General features: G+C 49.3%; 1 protein-coding gene across 2 annotated transcripts in view; it reads left to right on the top strand.

Annotated features, from left to right (window-relative positions):
* Positions 1–12263, top strand: part of HK1 (hexokinase 1) — a 70859-nt gene that overhangs the window by 33297 nt on the left and 25299 nt on the right. For both annotated transcript variants that reach the window (XM_067710716.1, XM_067710715.1), the window contains exons 4-7: positions 2727–2846; positions 5255–5350; positions 5968–6067; positions 6181–6364. In XM_067710716.1, coding sequence (XP_067566817.1) covers positions 2727–2846; positions 5255–5350; positions 5968–6067; positions 6181–6364 — 500 coding nt within the window. The remainder of the gene's footprint in view (positions 1–2726; positions 2847–5254; positions 5351–5967; positions 6068–6180; positions 6365–12263) is intronic.

Below are 12263 nucleotides of genomic sequence, written 5' to 3'. Positions count from 1 at the left end.
CCTGTCCGCAGCCTGCCTTCCTTCCTTCCGCCCAGCGGGCTCTCTTCAGGGCCTGAGAGCCTGGAGCTTCTGAATGCAGATGACGTGGGGCGAGCTGATGGGCTTAGTAATGGGTTTATATCGCTCAGAAATGAAGGTCGCAGGAAGTTTAGCCGGGCTTCTCCGGGGAAGGTGGTCATGTGTCTCCTTAGTCAGTCGCCGCTGTAGCCATGACCTGAGTAATAGTGACTCAGGGACAGAGACTCCCAAGTCAAAACTGACAATTTTTCATTTACCTTGGCAGGAAAGTCAGACTGTTAGAGCTGGGTCAAGGACACCTGGGGAAGGATGGGGATAGGTCTCTCAAGGAGATCCTGCACAGTGGCTGTGAGGGCGGCAGTGATCCCCCAGGCTGCAGAGGCCCCCGTCCCCCAGCCTGGCCCCGCTCTGGCCCGACCCTTGGCTGGACTCCTCCTATACAATTTATCTGACGTTTTATTTTAGTTTCCTCTACCCCCTCAATCTGTCAGGGAGCCCCGGCAGATTGGCCAGGAGTGAGTGAACCATGGCCTCGGTGAAGAGGCCTGCTCTTCTCCCTTTGAACTACAGCCCTGGTCCGGGAGAAGGAGTGGGTGCTGCTGTGGTCTAGTTTTGTTTTGTTTTTGAATTCAGGTAGGAATCAGAAAGCTGTGGATTCTGGCAGGTGGTCCTTGTGCCCTTCCCCCACTCCTGCCTGGGCTGGTCCCTTATTCCTCCATAGCCCTTTATCCGAAACATACCCACACAGACTGGGGACCAGCCCCCGCCCCTGTGTTTCTCCCCAAATCCCTTTAGATGCGGAGGGAAGAGGAGAGGGGAGGGGACCTGCCCCCTCCTCTGGCATCTGGGAGAGGCGTACCGCCGTGGGCTTCACTCTTTACTGTGGGCTCTCTCCCTGACACTTTTGTTAAAATCAAGCCTGAATAAAACTATAAGTTTAATATGGGGGGAAAAAAAGGATACCCTGCAAATAAAGCCTTCAGGCAGATGACCTTGTCTGGGAACGTGGGCTGGGTTTGCTTCCTGTGACCGTGCGGTTTGGCTCTGCCAACACTGCCTTCTCTGGGCTTCAAGAAGCTCCATTAGGGCTTCCCTGGTGGCGCAGTGGTTGAGAGTCCACCTGCCGATTCAGGGGACACGGGTTCGTGCCCCGGTCCGGGAAGATCCCACATGCCGTGGAGTGGCTAGGCCCGTGAGCCATGGCCGCTAAGCCTGCGCGTCCGGAGCCTGTGCTCCGCAACGGGAGAGACCACAGCAGTGAGAGGCCCGCGTACTGCAAAAAAAAGAAGCTCCATTAGCTGTGTCAATCTCATATACAAGGGAGGTCTAGTGGTCTGTGTTAGACGACAGCCATGTGAAAAAAAACCAGAGAGGTTACCTGGACTGTGGCATGGTTGCTGAAAGAGCATATATATGCTTTGGTTACATTAATAGAGGTATAGAGAGAAGGGAAAGGGAGGTTCTTAGTTCAACTAAGCTTTCCTCTTGGTCAGAACACATATAAAATATTATATTCAGTTCTGGATACATTTTAGAGAAGAAGGGAGGTATTGGAGAGATCTAATAGGTTGCCTTAGAGGTGGTGAGCGTCCCGTCATTGACAGTATTCACGCAGAGGCTAGGGAAACAGTGTTCTGGGTTCTTTCTAGTGGAGTCTAAGATATGTATACATATCCCGGCCACATGTTGTGGAGCTGGCAAATTTAAATTGCAATCCACTAAATAAATTGTGGTATAGTCACACCATAGAATACTGTGCAGCAGTGAGAATCAGCAATCTACAGAAACACACAACGTGGATGACACACACATAGTGTAGAGGAAAAGAAGGCAGACACCAACGAGTGCACCCTGTTGTCCCATTTATACGTAGTAGACAACCAGGCAAAACTAATCGAGGGCGGTGGAAGTCAGAGTGGCTGCCGATTGCCCTTGGGTTGGGTGGCAGCAACAGTGGCTGCACGAGGTGGGTGTCTGGGTGCTGATAACATTGTGTTTCTCCATCTGGGTGCTGGTGACACAGGTGGGTGCAGCTTGTGAGAATCCAGTGAACCCTGTACTTAGGATGTCTGCACCTTTTTGCATGCATATTATACTTGAGTAAAAATAAAAATTTGTTAACCTGAAGATTCTGAAATCATGCAAGTGGGCTAGAGGCTAGGAGTATATATGTATTCTGCGGAGCTTCTGGAATTGACAGAGTGAGGGAGATAGAGATACAGAGAAGGGGCCAAACGACCCCTCCACCTGGGTGGCTGCTGGTGATCCATGGCCTGTGTGTTATGGAGGATGAGCTGATTTTCTCTTATTTTCACATTTCCTCAGTACCCAGATAATACATCTTAGTGACCACCGAGAGGCCAGTTCTGTGTGAAGCCTTTAAAAGGCTTCCTAAGCCGTGGTGGCCCATGAAGCAGGCTCTTTTCAGGGGACTCTTCTTTGCCAGTCACATACAGCATGGCTTTTCTTTTTTTTTGGCCGTGCCGTGAGGCATGCAGGACCTTAGTTCCCCCACCAGGGATTGAACCTGTGCCCCCTGCAGTGGAAGTCCCCAGCATGGCTTTTCATGCAGGGCCACTGGGTGCCTTGGGTATGGGCAGCTGGGGTAGCCGTGCTCCTCTCTGTGTGGGGCAGAGAATTGTTCACATTTTTCCTGAAATGCTAAGTCCCCTTCCTCCCTCCTGACTGCTCTCTTGTGCTTCCTCCAGCTTTTTGGTCATGTCGCTGAGTGCCTGGGAGACTTCATGGAGAAAAAAAAAATCAAGGACAAGAAATTACCTGTGGGATTCACGTTTTCTTTCCCTTGTCGGCAATCCAAAATAGACGAGGTAAGACATTCTAGGATTATAATGCTCCACAGAAGCCCCATAGGGGAAATGCTAATGAACCCTTTCCCTTGACTACTTTTCCCTTTTGCTTACAGGATGGCTTGTGTATCTTGTATTTTTTAGAAATATTTGTAGAAATTAATGTAAGGTCATGATAATCATGTTTATTTTTTAATTGCTTTAATTATATATGTATTTTTGGAGACATCTTTTTTTTTTTTTTTTTTTTTTTTTGCGGTACACGGGCCTCTCACTGTTGTGGCCTCTCCCATTGCGGAGCACAGGCTCTGGACGCACAGGCTCAGCGGCCATGGCTCACGGGCCCAGCCGCTCTGTGGCATGTGGGATCATCCCGGACCGGGGCACAAACCCGCGTCCCCTGCATCGGCAGGCGGACTCTCAACCACTGCGCCACCAGGGAAGCCCGAGGGGACCATTTCTTAAACTCAAGCAAGTGAAGGAAAACAAAGTAGGTTTAGTGACCTTTCACAAGGCCTGTTGTTGGTACGAGTTTCCCTTGCTTTTGAGAACTGAGGCTTGATAGCCACACTCCCTGGGCAGAGACAGGGTGAGACACCCCTCCTCCCACAAGGAGAGGTGGGAGATGGCCTGGGAAGCGACAATGCTGGCTGTTTGCTTGTTCATCAGTGGCTGTGGTCCGAGTGCCATCCCTGTGTGGGCTGGGCTAGGCCCTGGGAAAGAGCTGCACGCAGACGTGGCCTGTTCCCCAGAGGTGCAGTCTTTCAGGGAAGGAGGCATTGCAGAAGTGGAGAGGGAATGTCCTCAGGGGCACAAGAGCCCCGCAGGGCAGGGCAGATGTGCCTGGCAGAGAATGAGTCAAAAGTGTGCCCCCCACCTGCCAGCCTTGATTCCCATCCGGAGAGGGCTTCCTAAACTGGGCATGCTGCCTGCCAGGAAGCCAGTGGGTCACAGGCTCTAATTATCCATCTGGAGACCTTTGCCCACTCCTCAAGGCTGCCTGGGACCTTCAAAGTTGTCCAAATCTAGACCAGCTGCCTTTTTCCACAGATGAGCAAAGTGGGCCTCAGAGGAGTTGGGGAAACGGCCCACAAGGAAATGGGCAGAAGTGGTGGGAATAGGATAAATCTCCTGATTTCCAACCCACGTTCTTTCCACAATACCATGTTCTCTGAGGCTTTTGGGGGCCTGAGGGTTGAAGGGAAGAAAACAGAGTATCCAGGGGCTTTTGGAATGCCTAGCTCGGCTGCAGGCTGCTGCTCGCCCTTCCCGGTGCATCCTGCAGGCTGTGTGGCTTTCAGAGCGCGGGGCAGCCCAGTGTGGACAAGCTTCCCATCGCTGTGTCCCCCCGGAGGCTACAGGGCCTGAACTGCAGCCCCTCCCAACCCTGCCGCATTTATAGTGACTTCCTCCATTCGGAGAAAAAGTTAAGTAGAACAATTATTTTTCTATTCTAGTATCCTTGATTAAAAAAAAAAATACAGGGCTTCCCTGGTGGCGCAGTAGTTGAGAGTCCACCTGCCGATTCAGGGGACACGGGTTCATGCCCCGGTCCGGGAAGATCCCACATGCCGCGGAGCAGCTGGGCCTGTGAACCATGGCCGCTGAGCCTGTGCATCTGGAGCCTGTGCTCCGCAATGGGAGAGGCCACAACAGTGAGAGGCCCTCGTACCGCAAAAAAAAAAAAAAAAAAAAAAAAAAAATACAGATGCAATATGTAAAACTATTGAAATAATATAAAGGTGTAAAGTAAAAATTCCTACCCTTCTACATTCCCAAGTGAATAACCATTGGATGTCTGTCCTTAATGTTTCTCCATTAATATACACACAGAGATGGATCATATTGTATAAATTGTAGTGTCACCGCTTACAAATGGTGGTTAAGTTCCAAACTTGGGGAAGAGGCACGAATCATACATAGTCAGTGTTATCCTTTAATCTCAGGATGTGGCTCTTAGAAGTTCAGTAGCCAAAAATTATCTTAGCATTTTGTTTCTCTTCCCAATTTGCCTCTGACAAAAGTTCCTTGGGGCTGTGGAAACCAAGGTCTGGTTTGAAAGCGCAGAAAGGTGATCAGGTAATAACGGCATTTCTCTTGTTCTCTTTTTAAATGAAGTCTGGCTGTGCAGTTGACATCAGTTAGATTTGTGTGCCATGTGACACCACGGCACTGGCCAGCCACTGGCTGTATTTGAGGATGAGCTGCAGGTTTTTTCCCCATGGCAGCCCCCAGAGAAATCCATTGTGTGGATGGATAAACAGGAGATGGGACAGAGTCTGGCTCTGTTACCCAGTGTGATCTGGAGTGAACCTCTTGTCCCCTCTGGGCCTCCGCTTCTGTCACTGTCCTTGAGCAGACCCCCAAGGGCCCTGGGGGTTCCGGGGGCCTCCCAGCCCTCTTCCAACCCCATCTGCTCTCCTTTGCAGGCCATCCTGATCACCTGGACAAAGAGATTTAAAGCGAGTGGAGTGGAGGGAACGGATGTGGTGAAGCTGCTTGAGAAAGCCATCAAAAAGCACGGGGTAACTTCTCACTGGCCACTTGCCTTGACTACCCGGAGGTGGGGGAGTGTGGGGAGAAGGCTGTGTGACCAAGGCTCTTTCAGGGGACAGTAGTGCATGGCCTGAGCCATCACATGGTGGGGGGGAGGGCAGTCCTTGAAGCCCCAGACAGGTGAGTGGTGAGAGTTCACGGTCTGGAAGGTCAGGGCTGGTTCAAAGCAGAGCTGTCCGAGGTGCTACCCCAAAGAGCCAAGCCCTTGGGCAGGGGATGGCCTCCTTCCAACAGGAGGGTAGCTGCGCAGGGAGCTGGCATGGTCGAGTGCAGCCTGCCGGCGTTGCATCAAGTGCAGAAAGAACATGGATGCAGTGAGGTGGTTTGCACAGGGCTGTGGCTCTGTGAGTAAAATCCATTCTGTAAAGAATCTTAAGCCAGATAATGAAGGGCACCTTGCCGTCTCCACAGCGTGACCACTGCGCTCTAATCCAGTGAATTTGAGTGCCAGCAGTAATGAAAGCAGCACCGCCCATGGGGGCAGTGGCCGCTGTGAAAATAGGAGCCCTCCCGCTAGGCTGTGTTGAAGCTTGTGATCTCTGCTCCACGTGTGTGTGGACGGTGACACCCCCTCTTCTCCCCCAAGGACTATGACGCCAACGTTGTGGCTGTGGTGAACGACACTGTGGGGACCATGATGACCTGTGGCTACGACGACCAGCAGTGTGAAGTCGGCCTCATCATTGGTAACGCCCACCGTGTCCTCGTCCCTTCCTGAAGCCGGTGTTTCCAGACGGCACCGCCTCCTCTCTCATGACTTCGTGAGGTCACAGCTTCTGATCTCGTCTCTCTCTCCAAGGCACGGGCACCAACGCGTGCTACATGGAGGAACTGAGGCACATCGACCTGGTGGAAGGCGACGAAGGGAGGATGTGCATCAACACCGAGTGGGGGGCCTTCGGGGACGACGGGGCCCTGGAGGACATCCGCACCGAGTTTGACCGGGAGATTGACCGGGGCTCACTCAACCCCGGGAAGCAGCTGTGAGTCCCACCCTTTCTAACTAGTCATATAGAGGACTTAGGGGACACTTAACGGAAGATTTGGGGTGGGAAGTGAGAGGGGCAGGAAGCCAGGTGATCAGAAAAGGAAAAGCCCATCAAGTGTGTGTTGTCTCTCACTTCTTTGGAGAGATACACAGCTGTGAGGTCTGCAGCTTAAAAAGCGTATTTTATTTTATTTTTATTTTTAAATTTTTTTTGGCCACACGGTGCGGGTTGTGGGGTCTTAGTTCCCCGACCAGGGATCAAAGAGCATATTTTAAATGATTTTCTCTTTGTTTAATTACACTGTTATTGTGTCCTTGTAAAACATTTTGAAAATTAAAAGCACAGAGTCATTAGCACAAAGCTAAGGTTTAAAAGCGTTTCCATATGCTGTCCTCACTAGGGTTGCTGTTCAGGGTGGGAGAGGCCATCCGTTCATTCAGCACACATTTCTTGAACTCTTAGGATGTGCCAGCTCTGTGCTAGGCTCCAGGGATACAAATAGCACCTTCCCTTCTAGGACTTAAGGTCTAGTTGGGGAGGGAAGTCACACACGCAAACACCTGTCATGCAGAGGAGTCGGTGAGAGCCGTGTGAGTCGTGCAGACCTTGGTGAGACCTTCTTCCATGTCACGTGTAGGCAGATGGGTCAGAGCTGATAAAGAACATCACATCAGACTTCTTGGGCAAGTGGGTTTTGGCCTTGGGGAACTCTGGCTACAGAAGTATGAGAGATATTATTCAGGCTGGTGTGGGCATTGCTTCCTTTGAGCTACTTGTTTCCTGAAGTGCACACTCATATTTCTCTGTGATGCTAGCGTGCTGCCAGCTCTCTTTGATCGACCTCTCAGCAGCCTTGTCCTGGAGTTGGATGCTGTCAGCCCTCTGGGAGATGTTCATTGACCCTGTTGGCTTAACAGCCCTTATCCTATGTCAGAGAGATGCTGTCAGGGAGTTGATTGGTCATTTGGAAACCTATTTTACCTATCACCCAGGCTGGCGACTGGGCTTTCCGCCTGAGTTAATGGAATTGTATAAATGACCAGCCCCCCTCCACTGGGAGTTGGGGTAGTGAATAAATGAGGTCTCTCACTGAGAGAATCCTGAGTTCTTAGGCGCAGCGTTGAATATCTGCTTTGCATGCTGAAGCACCAACCACCTTGGTAATAAAGAGCCCCAGCTCTGAGAGCCAAAGGTTCTTCCCCTCAATCTATTGACCTAACCCCCAATTCTAAAACCTGACCCCAGCTGACATGAAACTATTTACTGTGCCTGCTTATACATGTCAGTGGAGATCTATGCTTGATTATACTACTGCCTCAGGCCCCTCTGGGTTTACTCTGTACTCTGTGGCATATGTAACATATTACATCTCTAAAATCCTCAAATGTCCACGTTCCCAAGCACATATGACCCCAGGGGTTTCAGATAAGAAATTACGTACCTGTAGTTACTATCAATCACTTAATCAGAAGTCACCCTTCTTAGCAGAGCACGTAGGGCAGTTACCTGTGATAACTGAGCAGATATGGCCCAGGCCCTTGTCTGTTTCCTTAGCCTCAGTGTAGGGATCCTACATGGCTTGGGTGGAAACCTGGATTCTCTGCCCTCCTTTTTTTTTTTTTTTTTTTTTGCGGTACGTGGGCCTCTCACTGCTGTGGCCTCTCCCGTTGTGGAGCACAGGCTCCGTACGCGCAGGCTCAGCGGCCATGGCTCACGGGCCCAGCCACTCCGCAGCATGTGGGATCTTCCCGGACCGGGGCACGAACCCGTGTCCCCTGCACCGGCAGGCGGACTCTCAACCACTGCGCCACAGAGAAGCCCCTCTGCCCTCCATTTTGACGTAGTTCTAAATTTCTCTAAAGGGCTGAACCACATCCTCAGGCTGAACTGTGAACTGGGCTCACAGTTGGCTTGCAATAAACATTCTTGGAATGGTGTATGAATAGGGGATGGATGCAAGGACGGGTGGATGGATGGATGGGGGAGTGGAAGATGGATGGTGGATGAGAGATGTGGCTGAGTGACTGGGAAATGGGTGGCTGGCTAAACAGGTAAATGGATAAAACAGTAAGAAGGGTGGGGTAAAGTCCATCTCCAATATGCTTCCCTGCTTACTGATTACCATAGGTCAGGTCTTGGTAGGAACAGTTCCAAAGAGATGACAGATGCTTGAGTTGTATCATCTATTCCTAGAACTAGGCTATTGGCCAGAGAGTGTTTTGCCAAAGTAAATTTACCTGGTCTCTTAGATTTCTGCCTGATTTGGGGGGTCTTCCCTATGTCTTCTGTGCAATGCCAAGTTCTTCAAAGCCCTTTTGTTTTCCAGGGGAAAGGTGTTTGCTTCATTTGACTGATGGGGAAATTAAGGCACTAGGCTACGGGGATAGGGCAAAGCTGGCCCAAGGCTCTTTGTTGAGGTTTAATCTGGGTTAAGTTTGGGGTCTTCTGTCCTGTTGGAAAGTACATGTTTTTCATAGTGAGCTTCCAGAATGTCTAAGAGGCATCTCATCATTTATGAACAAAAATCATCAAGGATGGTCTAGAGGAATGTTTTTCTTTCTTTTTTTTTTTTCAGGAATAGATTTTTTTATTTTAATTTTTTAACAATTTTAAAAACTTATAGTACATGCTTCTTTATGTATTTAGGCTTTCTACTTCTTATGATAGTTTTCTTTATTTATTTTGTAACCCAAGTATATCTTAGGTCCTGGTCTATGTAATTAAGTCTATGTAAGTCTCTAAGTTCAGATTCTGTTTCTATCATACGTTTAGTTTTGGCATCTGATGTATTAATTAGCCCCTTTAAGCCTCAGTTCATTTATCTTTAAAATGAATAGAAAGAATACAATTATATCATATGGATGTTTGGGGATCAAATCATATAAGGAATGTAAAGCATTTAGCAATACCTGGTATCTGGTAAGCGTTGACAAACTATTACCAAGTTATTGTTACATCAATAGTTTATCCTGAGCCATCTTGATCAATGGCACCACTGCTCAAATAGGAAGGTAACCCCCAAACAAATAATCTATATCAACCTCTGTTTCTCTGCCTTTGACATTAATTTAAAAAATATTTACCAAGGGCATACTATCCTCAAGGTTCTGCTCTAGGCACTGTGGATGTGGAAGTGACAAAATAGACTGAAAGGAACGAAAACCAAAACACACATACAATGCGTTTTCATGGAGCTTTCATTTCTATTAACCTTTTAGAGAAATGTTTTTCTTTTCTTGCTTTTCTTTTGGCCGTGCCACATGGCGTGCAGGATCTTAGTTCCCCGACCAGGGATTGAACCTATGCCCCCCTGCAGTGGAAGCATGGAGTCCTAACCACTGGACTGCTAGGGAAGTCCCCTAGAGGAATGTTTTTCATTAGAATTACATTAAAAAAAAAAATTTTTTTTAAAAACGGGAATTTCCTGGTGGTCCCGTGGTTAGGATTCTGTGCTTTCACTGCTGGGGCCCCAGGTTCAATCCCTGGTCGTGGAACTAAGATCCCACAAGCCATGTGGTGTGGCCAAAAAAATAAAAATAAAATAAAATAATAAAGAAGAATTACATAGAGCCCTTTAAAAAGCATACTGTTGCCCAGGCATCCTCCCACCCTATTGACCTTCCCTCCCAATTCTGATTCATTTGGCCTGGGCTGAGGCCTGTCTTTAGGAGCCTAAAAGTGATTCCAGTTTTTAACCGGGGTTGAAAACATAGGTGTGTTAGTTCTTTGTAAAGGCTCTGCGCCCAGGTGGGCTCTAGCCCACTATGCACCCCCTCATCTGTTTTGACTGAAGTTTGCATTTACTGAGTACTGACCATACGTGGCTGACAGGAGGGGTAGTGGCACAATGGCTCCTACCTTCATTGGTGATTGCTGCTTTAGGACCACGGGGTAACGGCCCTGAGTATTCAGGAACCCCACCCTAGCCCCCAAGCTAGAAGGTCTCTCTCTAAAAGGGATCAGACATGGCCTTCCTCCCTGTCGCCCTCCATCCTGGGCCTTTGTTGTTTTGGTCCCATACCTATCTCCTATGGTAGATGTCAGCCCTACCTTCTTTCATTTTAAATTCCCTGTCTCCTCTTCCTGTCTTCTTGGGCCTCTGGCTCTTTTTCTCTGTTTTGTCTGGAATTCTGAATCCCATTTCCCTGTGATTCCTTCTCACATCTTTCGAAACAAAGGAGACACCACCCCACAAAACAGCAGTAGCAGTGATCATAACAGCAGGAAGGTTTCGTCTGGAAAATTCTTTGGCCTGAATGGTGGTGGAGTAACGCCACTTCTTTTCAAGTCATCCCCCAAACACCTGCTTACTTACTGTGGCTCTGCCTGCTGCATGGAATCTCTCAGCAGCTCTAATCCTCATTAGGTGGCCACAGACCTCACCCTCCTTCTCTGTCCCGGCGCTGCCTGTCGGGGCAGACCCTGGCTGCCAAGGGAACTCCTGATCGGCATGCAAATAAATCCTTGCTCTCCTGTCTGAATATGGTCCCCCCGCACCTTCCCAGTCTCCCCCAGGCCTGTGCCCACCAGCAGGCAGTGAGGTTGCAACACCGTGGTGCTGCCCACCGGCCTGTGGTTGTAGGCACCTGACTGCTGAGAAGCAGATCACGACTTGCTTGGTTTCACTGGAGGCTCATGAGAAGTGCTGTTTCCTCATTCTGCTGCTCTGACAGGGACTCTGGGGACTGAGAAAGGACAGGCTCCTGGCCTCGGGCTTCCTTTATCTGGAAAGGGGGATGGTAGTATCTATGTGTCTAAGAGACCATCGTGTAGAAAGGGGAGCAGATCATTCTGAGTGTCTCCAGATGGCAGAGCAAAAAGCAGTGGGTAGAGGGGTGTCAGGCAAGGAGGCTGATTTTTGTTCATCTGAAGGGGGAAGAACCTTCCTATTGTCATACTTGCCCAACAGGGGGGCAGACTACCTAGAGGAAGTGAGCTGGAGGTGGACAAGCACAGACTGGGTTAGGGGTGGGGCTAGTGGCTGCTAGCGCAATAGTAATACAGGTAACAATTAATGATACTGTCTATGAGATAGGCAGAACAGCACAGTGATTAGAGCATAGAATCTGGGGCTGGATTTAACTGGATTAAAAATGTGGATTTGCCACTTATCAGCCCTGTGACGATGGGCCTCTCTATGCCTCAGTTTTCTTTTTTTTTTGCGGTACGCGGGCCTCTCGCTGTTGTGGCCTCCCCGTTGTGGAGCACAGGCTCCGGACGCGCAGGCTTAGTGGCCGTGGCTCACGGGCCTAGCCGCTCCGCGGCATGTGGGATCTTCCCGGACCGGGGCACAAACCCGTGTCCCCTGCATCGGCAGGCGGACTCTCAACCACTGCACCACCAGGGAAGCCCCCTCAGTTTTCTTTTTTTTTTAATTTTCTGTAAACATGTTATGAATACTTTTTTTTTGAATTGTATTTATCTTTTTATACAGCAGGTTCTTATTAGTTATCTGTTTTATACATATTAATGTATATATGTGTCAATCCCAATCTCCCAATTCATCCTACTATGCCTCAGCTTTCTTATCTGTGGAATGGGGATAATGATAATGTCTACCTCATAGGGTTGTAATGATGATGAAATAAGTTAATCCTACATATAAGTTGCTTAGTTAAGTATGAAACACAGAGCCAGGGTCACAGCACTCATTATCAGGCACCGTAGCACTTTACCTATTTCAATCCCTCTCCTCCATACAACAACCTTAAGGGTAGGCCCTGCCACGAGGCCCATTAAACAGGTAAAGAAACTGAGGCCCAGAGAGGTAAGTAACACAGTAAGTGTCAGGGCTGGGCTTAAGCCCAGGCAGTCTGGCTCCTTTCTGCTCTGAGTCTCCAGATTAGGCTGCACACAGGCTGTTCCCACAGGTGTTTGGGGCAGCAACTGGGCA

Source organism: Pseudorca crassidens, chromosome 16, assembly GCF_039906515.1.
Source record: "Pseudorca crassidens isolate mPseCra1 chromosome 16, mPseCra1.hap1, whole genome shotgun sequence".
Lineage (NCBI taxonomy): Eukaryota > Metazoa > Chordata > Mammalia > Artiodactyla > Delphinidae > Pseudorca > Pseudorca crassidens.
The sequence above is the reverse complement of the archived record's forward strand: the minus strand, read 5'-3'. Positions and strand labels throughout refer to the sequence as shown.